The 22579-nt window shown below is 35.6% G+C and overlaps 2 protein-coding genes across 5 annotated transcripts; both read left to right on the top strand.

The window, feature by feature from the left end:
* Positions 1-857: 857 nt before the first annotated feature.
* Positions 858-10903, top strand: cct8 (chaperonin containing TCP1, subunit 8 (theta)). Of its 3 annotated transcripts, none has more exons than XM_028467401.1 (16): positions 858-1054; positions 2379-2469; positions 2542-2621; positions 2707-2856; positions 3871-4051; positions 4146-4207; positions 4617-4754; positions 5832-6010; positions 6108-6174; positions 6261-6348; positions 6439-6554; positions 7688-7759; positions 7838-8002; positions 8517-8636; positions 9869-9999; positions 10658-10903. In XM_028467401.1, the coding sequence occupies exons 1-15, from the start codon at positions 995-997 to the stop codon at positions 9974-9976; spliced, it is 1677 nt and encodes a 558-aa protein (XP_028323202.1). In that variant the 5' UTR covers positions 858-994; the 3' UTR covers positions 9977-9999; positions 10658-10903. The 3 variants fall into 3 exon arrangements, with proteins under 3 accessions (XP_028323202.1, XP_028323201.1, XP_028323203.1); XM_028467400.1 differs by having other exon boundaries at positions 9869-10003; XM_028467402.1 differs by lacking the exon at positions 9869-9999 and having other exon boundaries at positions 859-1054.
* A 1112-nt stretch (positions 10904-12015) lies between these two features.
* On the top strand, positions 12016-21851 carry rskrb (ribosomal protein S6 kinase related b). Of its 2 annotated transcripts, none has more exons than XR_003675502.1 (14): positions 12016-12300; positions 14216-14506; positions 14598-14681; positions 14808-14876; positions 15712-15781; positions 17435-17542; positions 18096-18136; positions 18274-18301; positions 18429-18518; positions 18675-18763; positions 19305-19415; positions 19493-19606; positions 20501-21071; positions 21242-21363. XR_003675502.1 is itself a non-coding variant. In XM_028466765.1 (14 exons), the coding sequence occupies exons 1-14, from the start codon at positions 12271-12273 to the stop codon at positions 21365-21367; spliced, it is 1470 nt and encodes a 489-aa protein (XP_028322566.1). In that variant the 5' UTR covers positions 12016-12270; the 3' UTR covers positions 21368-21851. The 2 variants fall into 2 exon arrangements, 1 of the variants encoding a protein (XP_028322566.1); XM_028466765.1 differs by having other exon boundaries at positions 20501-20719; positions 21242-21851.
* Positions 21852-22579: the final 728 nt, after the last annotated feature.

The raw sequence follows: 22579 nt of genomic DNA, 5'->3' as shown, positions 1-22579 counted from the left end.
CATATTTTTCAGACACCATATGGGGTCACCTGGAGTTTTTAATGGGGTCACCTGCTTCTCTTGTCTCCTTTTTCGGCATGTACAAAAAAAAAAAAAAAAGTGAATGTAACCATGTCGGAAATAAACTGAATAAATAAAAATAAAATAAATAGTATTTGATTATAAAAAAATTGATTAGAATTACAAGTTTGAATTTTTTTTATTAAAATGTTTCAAATTAAAACACAATCTTAAACAGCTGTATTATTTCTATACTTTCGCTTTTTCAAATATACATCTAATTATCATTAATAATAAAGATGATTAAGTTTAAAAGAAATCTGAGCTGGCACAACTAATACTACTCTGTGTTTGTAATACAGTATAAATAAACATGATCAAAAAGTAATTCTACAAAAAAATGTTTAGGTTTGCCAGAAATCCTTGATATCAAAATGGGGTCACGGTCCAAAGAAATGATATAATTTGATAGTTAGGTTAAATTCATAAAATAAAATAAAAATACCCATTTTACAATGATCTTGTTAGTTTATTTTATCTCTAATAGTCTTCTTTTTGTGTGCAATTTCTCTTGTCGTTTTAGTTGTTGAACTGTATTTGGTGTGATTTAGTTCATGTTTGTAGATGTTGTGCAATGTGCGTTGATGTATAATCGAGAAAGTTGTTGCTTGTTATCTTGTTTGTTGATTAAAAAATATTTATAAATTAAATTTTTATTTATTTATTTGGTTTTTGTTTTTAGTTTTATTTTATTTTTTAACACTGTATGACGTATTTTATGGCATGTGGTGCACCCCCACGCGGTGTTTTGCGTCCATCTCGCGTCGTTCGCCATTTCGAACCCAGCCATGTTCTCTTTTGTCTCTCATCGTGACCCGTAGTTAGCTCGCGTCTGGCCCCGCCCTTTCATCGTCTGTCTCTCCGGCTTTGTACCAGAGCCGAACCCACGCTGCGGATAACTTCTTCAGGCTACCGGGGCTCAAAACATCTACAAATGGCCCTCCACGTACCCAAAGCTCCGGGCTTTGCCCAAATGCTAAAGGATGGCGCTAAGGTGAGGTGGGGAAACGGGTATAATAGACTTGAATGTAATGCTTTAGTTAGAAACTAGCCAGCTAGCTAATATTAGCTGCTTAGTTAGCAGTAGCACGTTCGTGTGGAGACTTCTCGAAGAAAGCAGACAGAGGCCGCTCCTGGTTACTTTGTGTAGGTTTGCTAGGCTGAAGCCTGGTTTGAAGTCTCACTGCCAGATGTTACACAGTTATTGTAACATCTGGATATGTTACAATGACAGTGCAGTCACACCTAAATAAGAACATGTGACTCAACAATATTGAGCTGATTGGCAGCTAACAATCTTTCTGATGCTTCAGTGTTTTGGTTCATCTGTCATACATCAGCCACCAATTTAAACGGCATTTCCTGTCTTATAATTATTAAATTAATATATTTACTCCATTAATTAATAGAAGAATTGCACAAAGTCACGTCCTCTGCACATCTCACTTATCGATTTATTTGTGATAAAGAAAATTACATGCAGGCCTCCTGGTTCCGGATCTGTGCCTGACAACAAAAATATGCTTTTAAATTATTTATTTATTAAATCCTCTGTTCAAAAATCTTGAACGTTTTCACAGAGAAAGCCCCAGGTATATTGAGTCAACTCTATGGATAAATCCTATAAACCACATGTTTGAAACTTAAGGCACGGGGTCCAAATCCGGCCCTTTAGAGCATCTAATTCGGCCCACAGGAGAAAGTGAAAATGATAGAAAAAAACATGAATCACTGTGAATTATAAAATAATTCAATTGTATATTTCTTAGTCCCCCCAAATGCACATGGATACAAATTTACAAATTCCCATGTTCATATCGCATGATGACAGTCATTTTTTAAATCTCAACTTGATGAACAAAACTTCATTTTTTTTCCTTCAAAATGTTCATAATGTCAAGGAATTGTAAGTTAATTTAGGTTTAAGGTCACTTAATGCTTGGATATTTTCAGGTTCTTATACACTATATGTAAGTTATACCTGAAAGTGAAAATTAGGGAACATTAATGTTGAAACTGCTATTTTTTTCTGCCTAAAATCTGTGACCCAGTTGAGATCGAACTGGTTTGTATTTGGCCCCTGAGCTAAAATAGGTTCGACACCCCTGCTATAAACGTATCAAGAGGTCAGACTCATCATAGGTTATATGGTGGGGAAACATCTTCTTAGTTGTAGTTATACAGTTTATCTGTATGATCACATGCTTAAATTTGTTCAGGAACAGGTTAATTAATAATTTATTAAATTGCTGTACTCCGATAAGCTACACAAACACAGAACTTGAATGCATTGTGACAAATGTGTAATTGTGTTCCAGCACTATTCAGGGCTTGAAGAGGCCATCTTCCGTAACATCAGAGCATGCAAGGAACTGTCTCAAACAACACGCACTGCCTATGGACCCAACGGTAAGAACACCTCTCATATATACGAATGAGAGATGAACGATCTAAACTGTGTATAACCTTGTTGCGTTCCAGGTATGAACAAAATGGTCATCAACCACTTGGAGAAATTGTTTGTCACCAACGACGCAGCAACAATCCTCCGACAGCTCGAGGTCAGAGGACGATCTGCGTTAGAGCATCTCACAGAAACAGATGTAGGAGCTTTTCTGATCGTGTTTATGTTTTCAATGCTCACAGGTGCAGCATCCTGCTGCTAAAATGATCGTGATGGCGTCTCACATGCAAGAGCAGGAAGTTGGAGATGGAACCAACTTTGTCCTGGTGTTTGCTGGAGCTCTGCTGGAACTGGCAGAAGATCTGCTTCGAATGGGTCTGTCTGTGTCTGAGGTAAGATAAGTAATTTATTGTCTTGTATTTCGTTCACAGACTAGGGCTTCTCAACCTTGGGGCTCCGAGACACTGGGAGGGCGTCACCAGATGTCTTCGAGAAACTAAGAATCTAACAATTTGAACCCATTTTTGCTTATTTTCACTTTTTTTCTGCAACTACACCAAACTTGCCATATTTTAACCTATTTGCATTACTTTTTCTTGACATATTTTTGCTCCTTTTAATGAATTTCTGCTACATTACATCAAATTTCAATGCTTTTTCCACTTTCAAGACATTCTCGTTACCTATAAGCCATTTCCACCAGGGTTAGGGTTTTCCCACTTAATGTCGTGCATGTTGACCTTTTATTTTCACTTTGAACCTCTTTCACCATATTTCATGATTATTTTTGCAAATTTAACCACATTCATGATTTGTCATGCCCATTATCTGCCAGTTTAAACTAATTGTTGTGCCATTACCCATTTCTGCCACTTTTAAGCCCGTAATGACACTTTGATCTCATTTCATCAATTTTTCCATCTGCTTTTGGCCACTCTAATTTGCAACTTTTAACCAATTTCTGTGGTTTTTAAAATCCCTTTTCTGGTCACATTTAACCCGTTTAATTTCTGATTAAAACAAGGATTTACATCTTTAAGATGACTACAAACTAAGACCTAATTAATCTTAAACTTTCTGGATAACAGTGAATATTATTCTGGTAAATAAATAAATGTGGTTATCACTGATTCATAGAACAATGGACCATCATTTTACTGACTTTATGGATGGACCCCAAAAAGCTCTCGCCTTTACTCCCCCCTTTTATTCTTCAATGTTCATGTCTGTATTCAACCACCTTCAGGTACAGTGGGCGTCCCCAGTCTCTGGCACCTTTATTTTGGGGGTCACGGGCTGAAAAGTTTGAGAACCACTGATTTAGAACAAATTAGTTATGTTGTGATGGTGATCACCAGTGTTCGTTTCTGTTCTGATCATGTTTGCTGATCTTTGTTGTGCTGCAGGTGATCGACGGTTACGAGAAGGCCTGTAAGAAAGCTCTGGAAATTCTGCCGGACTGCGTTTGCTCCTCAGCTAAGAACCTGCACGACGTCACCGAGGCCACATCTCTCATCCGCACAGCCGTCATGAGCAAACAGTACGGCAACGAGGATTTCCTCGCTAACCTAATTGCACAGGCCTGTGGTGAGTCAGCATTATAAAGGAGGCAAAATTCCCAACAGTGATGCTCAATAATTACTTGTTTCTTTAATTTTACTCTTTTTTTCTTTTTCTCCAGTTTCCATTTTTACAGAATCTGGGAGCTTTAATGTTGATAATGTCAGAGTGTGCAAAATATTGGTGAGTAGTTGTTTATGGGTCAAGGTTTGCCTAAATATTATGATGGAACTAAAAATAAAAATACTTTGAAATCTTATACAGGAATAGAATATAACTAAAATAAAGCAGAAAATAAGTAATTTTAAAGATTTTTTTCAAATCAACAGTCGCACCACATGATATTTTGATACTTTGAGTAGCAGAATAAATTACACAAGTAATTTAGTATAAAAAATGTTTTACAACATCAAAGTGAGTGCATATATACTAAGTTACTACTTATTTGGTATCTTTTTATGTATTTAAACCCATTTTTTATTAAAAGAAATGCAGTTGGACAGAGAATGTATGTGTTACGTCATTAACCTTTATATATTAAATTTGACTTGTGTTCAGTTTATATCCATAATTGACGCTGTGTTACTTTCAGGGTAGTGGAGTGACTGCTTCCACAGTGCTTCATGGCATGGTGTTTAAGAAGGAGGCAGAGGGAGACATCACATCTGTTAAAGATGCCAAGATCGTCATCTTCTCCTGCCCCTTTGACTGCATGGTGACGGAGACCAAGGTAGAGCTAATGTTTGTTTGCTTCTCCATCAGTTTAGTGCAAATTTTTCTATTTGGTAATGTTTAGGTGTGCAGAATTCTGGGAATTTGTTGGAAGTTGGAAACTTTTCATGGGAATTAATTGTAATAAATGGGGAATTTACTAAATTTAAGGTTAGTCCATAACAGGGATGTTAAATATAGCTGGGATAATTTATTTTAGTATCATTTTTGACTGAAATGACCAGATATACTGCAAGTTTACTTGAGAATAGGAAGAGGCCATTGCCTGAAAAGGTTTTGAACAGGACCTTTTTGTTGTTTTTAATTTTTCACATTTTATTCAACATTGATTTTTTTTTTTTTTTTTTTTTTTTTTTTTTTTTTTTCTTCCATTTTTTTGTGAAATTATTGCTTGTTTATTTGGCTGTTTTATATTGTGTCTTGTGAGAATTTATATTTCTTTATATATTTTATCTTGACCCCTACCCCCAAGAACTACAGATGGAACTTAGCTTTAAAGCTCGAGTTTGGTACAAACATCTCTGTTTTTATAACTTAATTTAATTGTATGCTGTCCTAATAACTTCAGTGAAAATGTTTTTGCCACTGGGTTTTGGTTGTAAACGTGTTGAGTTTTTTTTATGTTTAAAGTCGTATTTCTGCAAGTCTTAACAAACCAGATGCTTACAAGACTTGAATAACAGTGAAGTTCTACTTATAAATAAATCTCTTTAAATGTTATGCTTTTTAATTGTATCATTTTTGCATTAATGGTAATATTTATGTTTCATTATGGTAAAATTACTCAATCTTTGGTTAAATATAATAAATAATTTCCCTGAATTCCCCAAAATTCCAAAAATTAAGTTACTGTGGAAACTGAACAGAAATGTTTTGCCCCTTTGCAACCCTAATGGAAATTACAAACACTGTATCTTTAAGTGAGTTGTAATCCAAACTTTAACATGTTCTTAAAATATTAATTAGTATTCAGTCACAGGAGTTAATAAGTGTGATCCTGGTGATTAATTGTCAATGTTGTGGTGTGGATTCTCACTGAAAGTACTGACCTCGGTGCTCACCTGTTATTCCACAGGGTACAGTGCTGATAAACAATGCAAAGGAACTGATGGACTTCAGTAAAGGAGAGGAAGACTTGATGGAGGCTCAGGTAAAAGCCATTAAGGAAGCCGGTGCCAACCTGGTGGTAACCGGAGGCAAAGTGGCCGACGTGGCGCTGCACTTCGCCAACAAGTACAAGCTGATGGTGGTTAGGTAAGATCCACAGATATTTTTCAACATCACTTAATCTGATGGAGTTGAAAAATCACTTAGTGCTCATTTTAATTTATGTAAATGTAATTTGTTTCAGGCTTAACAGCAAATGGGACCTCAGGAGGTTGAGCAAGACTGTAGGAGCCATAGTACTGCCCAAGATGGTAAGATAATCCAATGTCTTTAGGACAAAGATTTCAATTTAAATCAATTGTTTACTTTGAGCATAATTTATTCTCTGCTTTCTTAGACTGCTCCAACTCCAGAGGAGATGGGTCACTGTGACGACGTGTATCTGACAGAGTTGGGAGACACGCAAGTCGTCGTCTTCAAACATGGTAAGCCACTCTTAGTTAATACATTTGGGTTAAAAACAATCCTTATTTTCTTTGATACTGTGAGGCTTAATGTGATTTTCCTTTAAACAGAGAAGGAAGACGGTGCGATTTCGACCGTGGTAATCAGGGGCTCTACTGACAATTTGATGGATGACATTGAAAGGGCCGTTGACGATGGCGTCAACACCTTTAAGGTCCTCGTCAAGGTGAGTTAATACAGTCCAGTCAAAGTGCCTGGTTTATCTGTTATTATGAAAACCAGTGTCAGGTATTTACAGTGAACAATCGAGTGACTACAAGGTTTTATTCCCCAAGATGTTTGACTCAAATACCTTGCATTGCTTCAGAAGAGGATTAGGGCCACTGGAGGAAACAAAGATGTGGAAGAATAAAAAAAAATAAAAAAATACAGTATCTATTTAGTTTTTAGACCCCCCCCCCCCCACTTTTTACTATTTCAGGACACCTGCAAGCTCCTCCCACATGTACATTAGATGGAGGCAGGCAGCGGTTTTCTGAGCCGCTGGAGGAAAAAAACTTGTTAGAATAACGATATGTAATGGTTCGGAACCGCTCGCTCACGCAGAAAATTCGGAAAAACAGGACTGGAGGAAAAAAAACAGTAACTCAACCCCTGCTTTCTCCTGACCTGTCACTAGGAGGGAAATTAAAAAAATGCTTTGATTATGGGCAGTTAAGACACTCCCAGTCTATACTATAAAATCTCCAATGAACAATCTATGCTATGTTAACTAGCTACTCATTACTCTCTATTCACTTCTCCCTCAATCCAACCTACTCACCACAGATTGTAGACCCCACAGGTGCTAGTTTTTTTAAAAGGGGCGGGGCTAACAGTGATTGTTTATGATGCAAGATGATCCCAAAATGTCACATGACCTTGTTCTCAGCCAATAGCAAAAATCAATTGTACATCATTTTACAACTAAATATGACAAATTGAAAATACTTTGACTAAAATGTTGAAAGTTGGACCAGGGTCGATCACCAGCACTATTTCATACCCAAATACATTAGTATTCAGCAGAAAAAAGTGGTTTTGCGGTTTAGTTACTCTTTCAGACCAAAAAACAAGATGGAAGAGACAAAAAAAATAGGGCTAAAAGAAATCAAGACTTAAAAAGAAACTTACAAAAAATAGATAACCATGTGATTTTTTAAAAAGTGTTCTACAATTGTGATCACTACTGATTCCCAGTGGCCCTAATCCTTTTCCGTGCATTGCAGATATATATTTTTTTTTTTTTTTTTTTTTTTTTTTTTTTTTACCATTTTCTCTTCCATCCATTCTTAATCATGTGTATAAACATTTGTTTAGGACAAACGACTGGTACCAGGAGGCGGAGCAACTGAAATCGAGCTGGCCGAACAAATCACTTCGTATGGAGCGGTGAGAGAACATTTGAAATGCTGTATTTGGACACAAGTAATTTAAAACATGTTAACGTTGGTTTTCCTCTTGTTGCAGTCACGCGATGGTTTGGAACAGTACGGCATTAAAAAGTTTGCGGAGGCCTTCGAGGCGTTGCCGCGCTCCCTGGCTGAGAACTCTGGAGTGAACGGAAAGGAGCTCATCTCCAAACTGTATTCAGCGCACCACGAGGGAAACAAGAACATGGGCTATGACATTGAGGTGCGAATGTTGAAAACATTTTGTAAACTAGTTAGAATTAGTGATTTAAAATACTACTGGATAATGGTATATTTTGCTTTTTCTAAGAGTGTTTTTTGTCATGTGTAGCCCCGTTGCATTTTTGTCAGATCATGATCCATAACCTATAATAAATACTACAGAATAGAAATGGGTATCATTTGAATTTGTGTGTAAATGTATTGAGGTAATAATGTTACATTTATAAATTAGGATGTTTTTTTTTTTAACTTTTGTTGCAAATTAAGTTTTTTTTGAGTCTTTTTAATCATGTGAAAATATTCAATCAGTTATTGATTTATTTAAATTATATCTAAGCAAGTATTATAAGCATACTTTAGTTCTAAAGAGGATGAATGATTGGCTCTGAATGATTTATGGGTGTTTTTGAGAATAAATTAAATGTTTGTTTCTAAATTGTTCTTTAGAGGGTTTTTTTTTTTTTTTTTTTAATGATGCCATTTAAACCAATTCATTTGCTGTGTTATCTTTATAGGCTGAAGGCCCTGCTTTGAAGGACATGTTGGAGAGTGGCATCGTGGAGCCTTACCTCGTCAAATACTGGGGCATCAAGCTGGCCACCAATGCTGCCGTCACTGTGCTGAGAGTAGATCAGGTGAGTGAATAAGCACAAACGTACCACGACGTCCTGTTGGCGTGCCAAAAGCAAGACAAACGAGCGCTTTATTTCTCAAATTTCATTTCAGTTTACCTTTTTTCTGCCTCAGTTTACACTTTTTCATTTTGTTTGCGTTTCATCGTCTTTCCCTATTTTGGTGGCTTTAGTGGCTTTTAAACTTCAAAAAATCATACCAAACATGCTAAATATGGTTAATAGAGTCTACTACTATTATGAAATGTATTTGCTTTAGATGATTTACAGAAGCTTGGAAGGTTACGCTAAAATCACACAAGATTAGGTTTCAAGAATGACAATAGCTTCACTGCTAGCCAACCAAAAACACCATGGAAAAGTGTGATGTGGTTTAGTCTGTGTCATATAGCTATTTCCATTTCATTTTGCAATAAATCTCAAAGCAGCCGTTATTATTTTAATATATATTATTTTCATGGTACTGGTGTTTTTATTATTTTATACAATTATTATTTTACTATATTTGTTCTTTAAGGGCTTAACATTAAACTAGGGGACGTTATTTTGCGAAAAATCTTTGAATCAAATAGCGCAAGATTTGGACATCATTTAGTCACCAGTTTTCAGATTTAAAAAATAGTGTGTAAATGTGTAATATTATCCCAAATCATGCATGTGATGTATTTCCCCGTCATATTGGAGCCTGATTTTTAAATTTTAAGAATTGTTTCAGATTGCTTTTTTCATTTTTAAAAAATGCGATTCATTTTCTGCAATCCAGAAAATCTGAGTCCCTGTTTATCGTATTTATGTTGTCCTTTTAATTATGTAATTTATGAATTCAGAAATAAATGATCCTTAACCTTTGTTTTTTCCATGATGGGGAATAAAATTGCTCTACATTTCCAGATTAATGCAGCTCACACATTGCAATATGTCACTGTCTGAGCGATTAGATTAGATTATGCCTTATTTTATGCCACAGTGGGGACATTAACATGTTACAGCAGCCAGAGACACAAAGAGCAAACAAGAAAACTATATACAAAGATGCAGGAAGGAAAAATAACATTAAAAAATATTGGCCAAGGTAACAGTACTGAAATTTGTAAATATGCAGTAGTGGGGGTTTATACGATGGTGTATTAGGGTCACATTAAAAGAAAAAGAAAATCTGAGCACCACAAGATAGCAATCGTAATTTTTTGAGAATAAAGCAGAATGTGTATGTATGTAAAATGTATGTGATCCAGATCATCATGGCTAAGGCCGCAGGGGGACCCAAAGCTCCCCAACAGAGGGGCCACTGGGACAAGGACTCTTGGAACGAGGAGCCTGATCATTTTGACACTCACCATTAGAGGGCGCAGTTACACACTCCTTTGTTAGTAGGTGATGGAATGCGTGTGAGAAAATAGCACAAATACTCACCGGTCACTGAAGTTTGAACAGAGTTGGTCACTATTATTAACACTGAAAGGAAACAGGTCGATTGGATTTATCTAATGTTTGACTGCCTGGAATTTGCACTACAATAACCGTATGGTGTGACAGCATGACGCATGCACTTATGATTTGACACATTTGGAGTGAAACTATCTTAGTAATGCATGAAAACTAGTTTGATTGTAAGAAAGTTCGCATTATAGTATTTAATTTTCTTTGCGATTGTTAGATTTTAAAATTTACAGAACTGTATTATTTTGTTTCTGAGGATTAAATAAATCCCATTATTGACTCACTAATAAAACTACAGCGAGTCAACTCCTACTTGTGAGACATCAGTTCAAAAATCAGATTATTGATACATTTGATTAACTTCTTTATCTTTTTACATTTTTCTATTTTTTCTCTCTTTTTTGATATTATTTTAAAATGTCTATTTTGAATTGTGGGAAATACATTCTCTGAATCAGGTAAAGTGTTGAATCTTCTTTTGTTTTATTTATGGCTAAGTGGTAGCCCACAAAATGCAAATATCACTGTGCTGAACAAATTTCAACTGAAATCATGACTAAAGTGTTTTTTTTTTTTTTTTTTAGATTATCATGGCCAAGCCATCAGGGGGACCCAAACCTCCTCAAGGCCAAAAGAACTTTGATGAAGACGACTGAAAATCATGTTTCCCTGAACGCTCCATCATAATCCCGCCCACCTTCTTTTTTTTTTACTTGTTTATTTAAAGCTTTGTAGAAATGACCACACATTTGTTCTCATTGGAGTATGTGAACGTTGGTCAAACACAAACTGATATTTTGCCTCCCAAATAAAATCAGTGTTCCGTATCATTCTTGTTTCAGGTTGTTATTTATGTCATCACCCCTGGCTGTTTTCTATTATCAATTATTAACATTTTTCAAATTGTAATAAAACCAGGCCAGTCTTCCTAATTTGGATATTTCAACAATTACTCTATACAATGTGCTGTTACTTAAAAAAGAGAAACCCGGCACACCAGCTGAACCTGCGCCCCCTACATAATTCAGCAGCTGACTGATGTACTGCAAGATTAATATTTAGCAGTAAGCAAAAATTTAATTAATAATCAAAAATCAATTTTTAATTGAATTGACACTTCAATAATGGAATCCAATTGGGAAATGTAGCTGATTGTGTGCTTGTCTAGAGACTGTGCAGGGTGTACACTGATTTATAGACATGACTTCCAATAAATTGGAAAAGGATAACTAGGTATCTACATTTACATGATTCCTCACTTGTATCTGTCAACAAGGTGTGTGTGTGTGTAAGAGAGATGTAATATATATATATATAGGCACAATTTAGTGCAAGCAGGACCAAATTTTTATCCTAATTTTAAGTTGGACTATTCACAGCTTCTTTTGTCATTTTTCCTATAGGACTTCAGAGTGAAACTGAAAATGTAGTAGTAGTAGAAGTGTATACTGTATTATAATCTGAAGGGTTGGTGAGCCCTGATCTTAATGGATCTGAGATGTCTAATTGCAATAAATGTAGAGTTTGAACATTGTGTAATCACAAATGTAAGTTGTTCTTTTTTTTTCCTTAATCAAAATTTGCAATATACAAACATATAAATCAGCAATTCCAGTTCACAGAAGTGTTACAATTAACATAATATTACAAAGATTATTGAGAACAGTAGCAAGAAAAACAAACAGACCCTGGTGATATGTTGTTGTAAAAATTATTATAATTAAAATCAGTGACAACTTAATTGTTAATGTGCATCTTTTATTTGGTCATTAGCTTAGTAGATATAAAATAATAATCAACCTCAATCAGAAACGATTTTAAGGCTTTGGAAGCCTGACGTTGACAGCAGTCATCACATCTATTACCCGCATCTGTGACGTCATCGAGCAGCAGGAGGAGCTGAAGTCCCGCCCTCCTATTGGATGCTGGATGTGTGGGCGGATTTACGGTGACGTTAACTCTACTCGGGATTTCCTTCTGTGTTTATGTCGCCATATCGTCGTCTTTCTGTTTTTTCTCCCCTCGCACCATCTGACCTAACAGCCACAGACGGTCATAGAGGGCTAACAACATCTTCGTGCGTCGGAGGCCGAGGTTTCCCCTCCTCCATGCGGTGAATGGTTGGTGTGTGACGGACAGACAGCGATGTGAGCTCCGCGGTGCAGGGCCGACGTCACTCTGATGTGTCCTCACAGTAATGGGGGCCGACGGCAGTAAAAACAGGAAGGTGAGTCTTTGAAGGAGGGCCTGGTTGGTTGGTTGGTTGCTAAGGCAACGCACGGATGGGGGGATCCCTGTTGCCATGGTGATATTAATGGCGCATTGAATTAATTGGACGAGTGAAGCTCGCGTAATTTTTAAGCATAAAATAAAGGAAATTCAAGATTATGTATTATTTACCTGAAAATTGTGTAAAATAACTTGATAGAAGAGAAACTTGGTGTCATAGTTTAATGTTGTCATAAAGTCTCCCTTTTCAGGGAAACTCTTTAGCTTTATGTTATTGGTTTTATCATATTTTTGGATAAACATCCCAAAATTATGGAAGCCAGTTTCCGCCATTTAAAAAAACTAAGTAAATTAAAAATATGTATAAGTCAAATAATTCTTTAGTCATGAGATACTAAGTCCTAATTGTGATATACTAAGTATGAGATAGTATCTCATAATTACAAGATGCTAAGTCATAATTATGAGATTCTATCTCAAGTGACCTTGCACAAGCTTTGTTATTGGTGGTTGACCGAAGTCATAATTGTGAGATAATATCTGATAATTATGACTTAGTAATGAAGAGCCGCTAAGTCAGAATTATGAGACACTAAGTCCTAATTCAAAGTCATAATTATGATACAGTATATAAAGTCACAATTGAGATACTATCTCAAATATTAGATAGTAAGTGAAATGGTGAGTCGTAATTGAGATATTAAATGAGATGGTAAGTCATAATTATGAGATACTATCTCACGTGACCTTGCACAAGCTTTGTTATTGGTGGTTGACCGAAGTCATAATTGTGAGACAGTATCTGATAATTATGTCTTAGTAATTATGAGATGCTAAGTCATAATCATGATATACAGTCACATTTGAGATACTATCTCAATTATTAGATAGTAAGTGAAATGGTAAGTCATAATTATGTGATACTAAATGAGATGGTAAGTCATAATTATGAGGTACTATCGCACGTGACCTTGCTTTGTTTTTGATGGTTGACCTAAGTCATAATTGTGAAATAGTGTCTCATAATTATGACTTTAGTTGTATGTCATAATTCATTTTTTTAATGGCGGTAACAGGCTTCTATACAAAATGCTGTTTGAATCCAATGTAAATATTACACCAGTTGTCTGTGCTTCAAATAGAGTTGAGATGCATCCCTTCATGTGGCACAGATGATAATGACATCCTGCACACTTCATTTACTCCCATCTTGTGGCACAGTGCTGCATGATGCATGCCCCGTGTGTGTGTGTGTGTGTGTGTGTGTGTGTGTGTGTGTGTGTGTGTGTGTGACATATCAGTGCGAATCATACATACTTTTATGACTTATTTTGTAGTGTGGAATGTTAGAAAAGTCTTGATCAAGTGATGTTACTCAAGTAGAGAACAATAGACTCATTTATTATTAACCAATACATTTTAACCTTAAACATAAGAACATTTTACCATTGAAATTAAAATGAAGACCCTGAAAAATAACTAATTATGTTTTTAATTTCTAAAATAATCACTTGTTTAACTCAAACATTAGCATATTCTACAAATTAATAGAATAAATAGGAATAAATTAGAGCACTCTGAAAAATAACCTCAATAGATCCAATAAAAACAACTGGATAAAAACTACTGGAGCTGGAGTCTGGCCAATACTTTTTTTTGTGTTTGTTTTGGGTTTTTTGTTGCTGTGTTTTCTTTGCATATTCTGTATCGGTACGATATCCAATATCAATATTGGATCGTAACACTCTTACCATTTGTTAATGTTCAATCTAGGAATAGAATATTGGTGAGCATCTTTGTTGACTGACATTTTAAATGTAGTTTTCAGGTACGATAAAGAAGATAATGCTGATATTTTCTTAGAAAAGCTGTAATTTCTATTGTTGTGTGTAATCTGCTCTCCTCTTCTGCAGAGGCTGAGGGACGCACAGGAGGATGAGACGTTGTCGTCCGGATGGCGTGGCTTCCTGTCCAGTATGGGCCTGTCCATGCCAGCCAGCCTCTGTCGCCTGGCTCCACCAACGCTGCGTTTCGGTCGCCAACGAATGCTCCAAGGCAAGGCCCCCGAGATCCCCGAGCACGTTTTGAGGTTGGCCGGCATCGGACCGGACAAGCTGAGATCAGAGTGGAGCCTACCGGGATTCATCAGCATGTTCCTGCCTGAGTTTCCTCACAGAACCGTGCCTGGACATCAACACTTTCAGGTCAACTTTTCATCAAGTTTTTCTTCTTCCGTGTTGTGACTTAAGTTACGTTGCCTTATTGCTTGTGTTGATCTTTCTTTTGCCACATTAGGTGCTGGGTTACATTGCCAAAGGTTCCTTTGGACCCATTCTGAAAGTGAAGGACAAGACCAAACAGAAGACGTATGCTGTCAAAGTAAGTTCAATTTCATCTGTCCTTCTTGGTTTATTAAATATAACTTTAAAGTGTGTCAGTTTGAAAAAAAGACTGTTTCAGATCTGTATGATTTTATTTAATCTTATTGTTTATATCTGACAACAGGTTACACCGAAGACAGAGATTCTACGACACGGAGTCCTGGAACAATCAAAGGAAGAAGTCATAGTCCAGGTTTGTCTGAATTCTTCTTTTGACTTCCTTAAAAAGCACAAAACTCATATGACCTAAATCGGACATGGGGCGACGGGCCGCTTCAGGGTCAGTCCCCAAAACAAATCCCTCAAAGATTGTAATTCAAGAAATTGGAAGAAATCAAGATACAAAATATACAAATGTACAAAATGTCAAGAAGAGTATGATTCATTAGACACACAAAATGAAAAGAAACACACAGTACATCACCAAAGCATAAAACAAAACAAAACATATACAACATGACTGCAAAGATGCATAAAAAGCCAGAAAAATAACAGAACATGACAGAAAAATACACAAAAATAAAATAAAATGACAGGAAAATACACGTTATCACACCAATTAATAACAAAACACACATAATGACTTGGAAAATACAAAAAATGACAAGAATTTCCAAAGACAAAAAATTTAGAGAACAACAACAAAACCTCAGAAAAAGACAATGAAAAGAGACGGTAACACACATTTTTTTTTCACTTTTTGACTTGTTTTTATCTATCATTTCATTAACAAGAAACAAAATACTTCAACTTTGTGTACATTTATGGGATAAATTGATTTGTTTACTATCCACTATTTATTGTTGCTATTAACTCCTATTAACCCCATTGATTGCCTCGTTCATTTTCCATATCCATTTTAGTCTGTACAGGTTTACTGGGAATGCTCAAAAGCTAAAGTTTAATATCTTTCTGAACCCCTGAGGCTTTATATGATAAACAAGCAAAGGTTTTAATCTTTGCGTTGAATTAATATAATATTAGTCCTATTTAGACTCTTTAAATTGACCTGTGACCTTTGCCTCCAGCGTCAGGTCCACCATCCATTTGTCCATGACCTTCAGGACTGCTGGCAGACACAGCGCCACCTCTACATTAGTGAGTCAGATAGCTGCCAGTGACCCAGTCCAACCCAGAACCACTGTCCAAAAAACCCCACCACTGCACCTTTCCCCAACCCCACCACTGGTAGCTTTTCTTTTATAGGTCATACCCACAATCCCCCTGCACAACACCCAGAACATAATCAACTAAATGTTTAAAAAAAACAAGCTTCTTATCAGGTCTCATATATTCTGGGTGTTTGTGAACCAACATGAGGCAGACACAGTCTGTCCCAAACATGAACCTTTTCCTACTGCTCCCTCTGCATCGTGCAGCTGCTTTGCTTCCTTTCTCTATTCCTCCCCCCCTCCACTGACTCAGAGTGTGACCCATTTGGTTGCTTTTCCCATCCCTGTGAAAACACAGCGTGTTATTAGCCTGGAGAGGAGATGTTAAACGCAGGCTGCAGCTCCAGCACAATACAGTACAAGTCATTTTGTGAAAGGACGCCACCGCTTGTTCAGACTATGAATCATCTCTGAAATGCATTGTTTAAATCAGTGTTGCACTGTAGTAGAAACAGATGTTTTTTTTTTAATTTATTTTGTTGTTATCGTGATTGTAAAAATCACAAAGTGCCTCTGCACATTTATGGAGTGCCAAATGTAAAAACTCAGTCACTGTTTTCATAGCTGACGTATTTTAAACATTTATCTCACTTTCCTCACACTCAGATAATTTTTTTCATTTGAGACAAATTCATTTAAAACAGCGTGTTTCTAAACATTTAGCTTCACACTTGGCGACTAATTTAACATTTAGATTTAGATTTAATATTTACATTTAAAATTAGATATAACATTTAGTTTTAGATTTAACATTTAGAGTTAAATTTACATCTAAATGTAAATGTTAAAATCTAACATTTACATTTAGATGTAAATTTAACATTTATATTTAGATATTAATTTAACATTTACACTTAACATTTACACTTAACATTTACACTTAGATATACATTTAACATTTACATTTAGATTTAACATTTAGAGTTAGATTTAAAATTTAAAATTTACAGTTAGATGTAACATTTACATTTAAAAATACATTTAAAATTTACAGATAGATCTAACATTTACATTTAAAAATACATTTAAAATTTACATTTACATTTAATATTTAGATTTAGATTGAAAATTTACATTTAGAATTACATTTAAGGTTTAGATTTAGATTTGACATTTAGATTTGACATTTAGATTTGACATTTAGATTTGACATTTAGATTTGACATTTAGATTTGACATTTAGATTTTTTACATTTTGATTTAGATATAAATTTAACATATAGATTTACATTTAACTTTTACATTAAAATGTATCATTAAGATTTACATTTCACAATTAGATTTAACATTTAGATTTACATTTACATTTTGACCCCAGAGGCACACTAATATGTGCAATATGTGTGGGGAAAAAAGTCAACTACTATTTTTTTGAATGGTAAACATTGAATGGGGTCAAATTGACCCCAACGATAATAGCAGGGTTAATGTGACAGCGGTTGAAGCAAGTGATGATTCAATATTCTGAACACACTTCAGCACTCAACACACGCGCAGTAGCCAGTATAAAAAATAGTCTTCTGTTCTCCTCTGTCTGTGTTCCTCTTCTCATAAAATAATTTTGTTTTTCTTCACAAAGTGTGTGACTACTGCAGCACAGGAGACCTCTACACCTACTGGCAGATGATTGGACAGTTCACAGAAGAGACAGCGCGAGTTTTTGCCGCAGAACTGGGATGTGCACTTGGTGTGTATACATTAAGGCAGTTGTTCCCAACCTTTTTTTGTCGTGACCCCATTTTTTATATCACAAATTTCTGGTCAGGATTAGCACACAAAGTGACAATATGTGTCAGCTCAGATACATTTATACTAAATTTTATTTGAACTAAACTTATATATGAAAAAGTAAAAGTATAGAATACAGTTGTGATTGTATGCGGTGTTTTAATTTGAAAAGGAATATTTCTTATTTAAGCTCTTTCTGTGATATTAGATAGATGTTGTTTTTTCCCCTGTGCGAAATAGATAAATTCAAATAATTAAGAATATAATCAGTATTTGTTTTATTATTATTATTTTATTTACTACACATTTTACGCGACCCCATTTTATTTCCAGGTGACCCTACATGGGGTCACGGCCCCAAGGTTGAAAAATGCTACTTTAAGGCATTTAAGATGGTAGAGAATATATTTTCTGAAAAGTAATACTTCCCCAAGCTTCACGCAACATTATCTTTTAGTGGCTTATCAGTAATATATGAAGATCTAAAGTTGTGTGTATGTTTTGTTTTTTAGGATTTCTGCACGACTTTGGGATCATCCACAGAGATGTGAAGGTAACGTTATGATGTTGATGTCAAACTGCTACATTTGTGGCAGTTCTATTGGTTTCATATCATTCTTTCAAGATGTTAAATTCACAAATTGACGAGAGCAAAAGGGAACCTCATTCAATCTTTCTTACTCTTTGTAGATGGAAAATATCCTGCTGACTGATAATGGTAAGGAAAGCCATGTCCCCAGCAGAGGGCAGCAAAGCGCTAATAAAATACTGAAGCTTCCAACGAATATTCATTTGTGTTGTTTTAAAATGTAAAAAAAAAAAAAAAAAATGTAATGTATTTTTAGGACACCTTCGGCTTGCCGACTTCGGTTTGTCACGGCGTCTTGAGAGAGGAGGAAGAGCGTTTACCATTTGTGGAACAATCCAATACATGGGTGAGCGAAATTATCTTTTTTTTTTCTTTTAATTTTTTTTTACTGATCCTGACAGTTCAGATATTCTAAAAGTGTTTACATAATGTATTTATAGTGAAATGATCAACTACGTATGTAGTATAACGTGTAAATCCACTGCTCTGACCTGCTTTGCAGCCCCGGAAGTGCTGAGCGGTGGACCCTACAACCACGCAGCTGATTGGTGGTCACTTGGAATTCTGCTTTTCTCATTGGTTAATGGAAAGGTGAGCTTTTGTTATCAGTTAAGTTTGTGTTTCAATATAAATCGGGCTCCTCGATGCCGTTTAATTGTTGTCAAGCATTTTATTTTTATATAAGAATAATTCATTTTATTTATGAGCGCTTTTTAAAAACAAAGACACTTTACAGTTATTTAAACAGAAAGAACAGCACAGTAGGGACAGACTACAGACAATGTAGCATTACACAAACGTAAAAAAACAAAACAAACTAACAACAATAAAGGTAACTACAGAAAATACATAGCAAGCATATGTTAAAAGCTTTTTAAATCAACGCAATGTTTAAGTTACCAAAAATATTTAAAAAAAAAAAAAAACAGGTTTTACCACTGTTTTTTTTTTTTTTTCTTCAGAAAATGATGGATTGCTTTTTAGCCTTGGCCATCATATAATAAAGACAAATATAATAACTATGAAGACAATTATTATCAAATCTGAATGAAAATGTTTTTATTCTATAGTTATAACTAAAATCAGCATTTTTGCACTGCAACCTAAACTCTTCATCTTCTTCTTTCGTCAGTTTCCCGTGTCTCCAGAACCCGACCATTGCAGTATGTTGTGGAAGGTGAGGGGTTTCCCTTACGAAATGCCCCTCAGCTTCAGTTCCCCATTTGCCTTGTTAATAACCGAGGTAATTCTGCTCAGTATAATTTTTATTTGAAAATTGTGGCTATGTGTGTCTGAGTATTGATCAAATGTTATCCTCAGCTTTTGTGTAAGACTCCTTGTCGCCGCCTGAGGACCCTCGATCGCTTTAAAAGGCAAACTTTCTTTCACGGAACCACTTTCGACCTCACCCTACTACAGCGTCAGCCTGTGGAGGTAACAGGACTAGATACAGTCTTTAAGGCAGGGGTTCTCAACCTTGTGGTTGCGAAACACTGGGAGGAGGTCGCCAGATGCCTTCAAGAAACTAATAATTTTTTTTTAATATACAATTTGAGCCCATTTTTGTTTATTTTTACCCTTTTTCAGCAACAACACCAAACGCACCATATTTTAACCTATTTTCATCACTTTTTCTTGCCATATTTTTACTCCTTTTAATGCATTTTTACTACATTACTCCCATTTCTGCCACTTCTCCATCAAATGTCACTGACTTTTCTGCACATTTTTTCAACTTCAAAGACAGTTTAAGCATTTATAAACCCTTTCCACCACTTTTTCCTCCTAATCTTGCATATGTTGCCCATTATTGTCACTTTTAACCTCTTTTCACCGCGTTTCATGCTTAAATTTTGCCAATTTTCCCACGATCATGATTTCTCATGCCCATTATTTGCCACTTGACACTTAATTGTTTCTCCTTTTTAAATTGCCATTACACATTTATGCCACTTTTAAGCCAATAATGATAATATCTGTGCTTTTTAAAATCCCATTTCACCACTTTTTCCACCATTTTTGGTCACTTTTAATCAATTCATTTTTTATTAAAACAAGAATTTACACCATTAAGATGACTACAGTATATACTATGGAGCAAATAATAATAAACCTGTATAACAGTGGATATTATTCAGAGCAATAAATAAATGTGGTTGTTATCACAGATTCATAGAACAATGGGCCATCATTTTGCTGACTTTATAGATAGGCCCCACCTTTATTTTGGAGGCTAAAAAGGTCGAGAACCACTGTTTTAAGGTGTTTAAATGGTGAGTCAGAAACCTGACACATTTAATGTAACATTTCCTGTTCATCACCCGTCAGGTGATTCTGGAACTTCGAGAGAGACCAGATCGGGCGGCCAAAGCTCGACGAGGCCTCACGTTGTCCCTGCAGCCTCTCAAGGGCTTTGAATACGACGCCCTCCTCAGCCCCCCGGCCACACCCGATCAACAGCTGGATGCGTACACTTACCCAGCTGCACCGCTGCCTGGCCCAGCACTCCCACTGCTTCCTGCTCAAGGAAAAGGACCACGCAAAGAGGTTTTTGTGTGACAGTTTGTGTTTACAGCACTGTTACAAAAACACCAAGGCTAAGGGTCGAATGCACTTAAATCTAAATAATTATTAACCCTTACACACAAGTGCTATGCGCCCCGCAGCAGTTTTTGTTTGGTAGAAGCCACAATGGTTCATTCTTGTTATATTTCAGTACAAATTACAATTTTTTAAATGTATATTCATTGTGAAATATATGTTTTTGGGGTTGTGTTAATTATATTTTTTCCGCTTGCTTGCCTTTTTTCCACCATGCACCTTGTCAAACCTATCTTCACCACCTTCACTGGAATTCCAATTGATTGGTCAAGACTTCCCAGATAATAGGCAACACTATGTATGAAAGCTTATCACGTTCCCAAAGTAAAGAAGTCATGCTTGGTGTTTACATTTCATTGTATCCTTTATCTTTTCTTTCAATATTTTTAACTTATTGTAGCAAGAGAGTGTTCTGACCAAATCCTCAAGGAACATGAGTGTTTCACAATATCGACTTTGTGTTTTCAGCCTTTCCAACACGTAAACCAAAGCTGCCTGAATTCTAAAGCAGCGAGAACATTTCATCAGTTCGTCATCGTTTATTCTGGTCTGGTTTCAAGGATGCGGAAATCTATAAGTCAATGCTCATCCTGAACAGGTCACAAGTATTTTATAATAATCACAGATCATGCAATTTGGAGACTCCTATGAATGCTTTTAGGTTGGGATTCTGTGATGTATGTGTTATAATGCAGGAGAGCATTTAAGGTTTTTCTTTTTAACTTGATTTTGAACTCAGAGTCGGTGCTTTATGCAAATCTGTGCTGGCGCTTTGACGTTGACTGACCTACAGTATTGTTTACTCACATAAACACAACCTTTTTCTACCGTCCAGGGTTGCCATGTCTACACCTTTATGTGCTTGTTGAATCATTATCTATTACTAATTATGATTATTCTTTTCAGTATTCCCTGCACCCAGAATGCCACATGTGATCGTGATGATTTATGTAAATAAATACATTTATAGAGTTTATATCAAGATTTTTGGATGCTATTTGAAGTTATATGTGATGTTACAATGTATTTTTTGTAACTGCAACAAAGCACAAATAATCTACTAAACACTTGCTATGTACCTGGTTTTAGCGTGTTGTATTTGTGGGCAAAAGTGTACTTTCTGTTTCATCTGAGTGAACACAAATGAAACATTGCTTCATCTAATGCAGTAGTTCTCAACTGGTCCCACCCTGGGACCCACATTTTGCCACGGACATTAAATTGTGACCCACTTTTTTTTCTTTTTTTTTTTTAGAATTCAACCAACAAAATGTTGTTTTTCAAAAATTGCTGTTGAAAACACATATATGATATTTTTTCCAACATAAATCTACATATTCTCATGTGTAACATGCATTTCACAGCATGCCTATCAAAAGAATAGTTTCTTTCAAAATAAAATACAACATGAGAGACATTAAGCATTTTTTTAAATTTTGACCAGCTGTCCGCAACCCACCCAGTACAGGTCCACGACCCACTTTTGGGTCCCGACCCACCAGTTGAGAATCACTGATCTAATGTACTGAAAACACCAAAATATTTTGGGTCGAGCATAACTTGTTTTTTCCCCTCTGTAAGTGACCCCAAGGCACAGAAACCTTGAGAAAATTTCTTTAAATTTTGATACAATATGTAATATTATAATTGCTATAATACAGTATAATGCGTTACGTAAACCTTAAGTTACAGCTCTTTTCAAATCAAATGACATTTTTTTATCCTAATGCTTAACTCAATAAAAAAGAAAATCAAAGATAACACTCATATAATGCATTCAAAAATATAAAATAAATGCTATGTAAG

This window comes from Gouania willdenowi, chromosome 14 (assembly GCF_900634775.1).
Source record: "Gouania willdenowi chromosome 14, fGouWil2.1, whole genome shotgun sequence".
NCBI classification, from domain to species: domain Eukaryota; kingdom Metazoa; phylum Chordata; class Actinopteri; order Blenniiformes; family Gobiesocidae; genus Gouania; species Gouania willdenowi.
This window is presented reverse-complemented; position numbering and strand designations above follow the sequence as displayed.

Coding starts and splice junctions, on each gene's coding strand:
- cct8 (XM_028467401.1), top strand. CDS start 995: ATGGCCCTCCACGTACCCAAAGCTCCGGGCTTTGCCCAAATGCTAAAG. Junction 1,055..2,378: donor TGCTAAAGGATGGCGCTAAG/GTGAGGTGGGGA, acceptor ATTGTGTTCCAG/CACTATTCAGGGCTTGAAGA. Junction 6,555..7,687: donor CCTTTAAGGTCCTCGTCAAG/GTGAGTTAATAC, acceptor ACATTTGTTTAG/GACAAACGACTGGTACCAGG.
- rskrb (XM_028466765.1), top strand. CDS start 12,271: ATGGGGGCCGACGGCAGTAAAAACAGGAAG. Junction 14,682..14,807: donor AGAAGACGTATGCTGTCAAA/GTAAGTTCAATT, acceptor ATCTGACAACAG/GTTACACCGAAGACAGAGAT. Junction 15,782..17,434: donor ACAGCGCCACCTCTACATTA/GTGAGTCAGATA, acceptor TTCTTCACAAAG/TGTGTGACTACTGCAGCACA.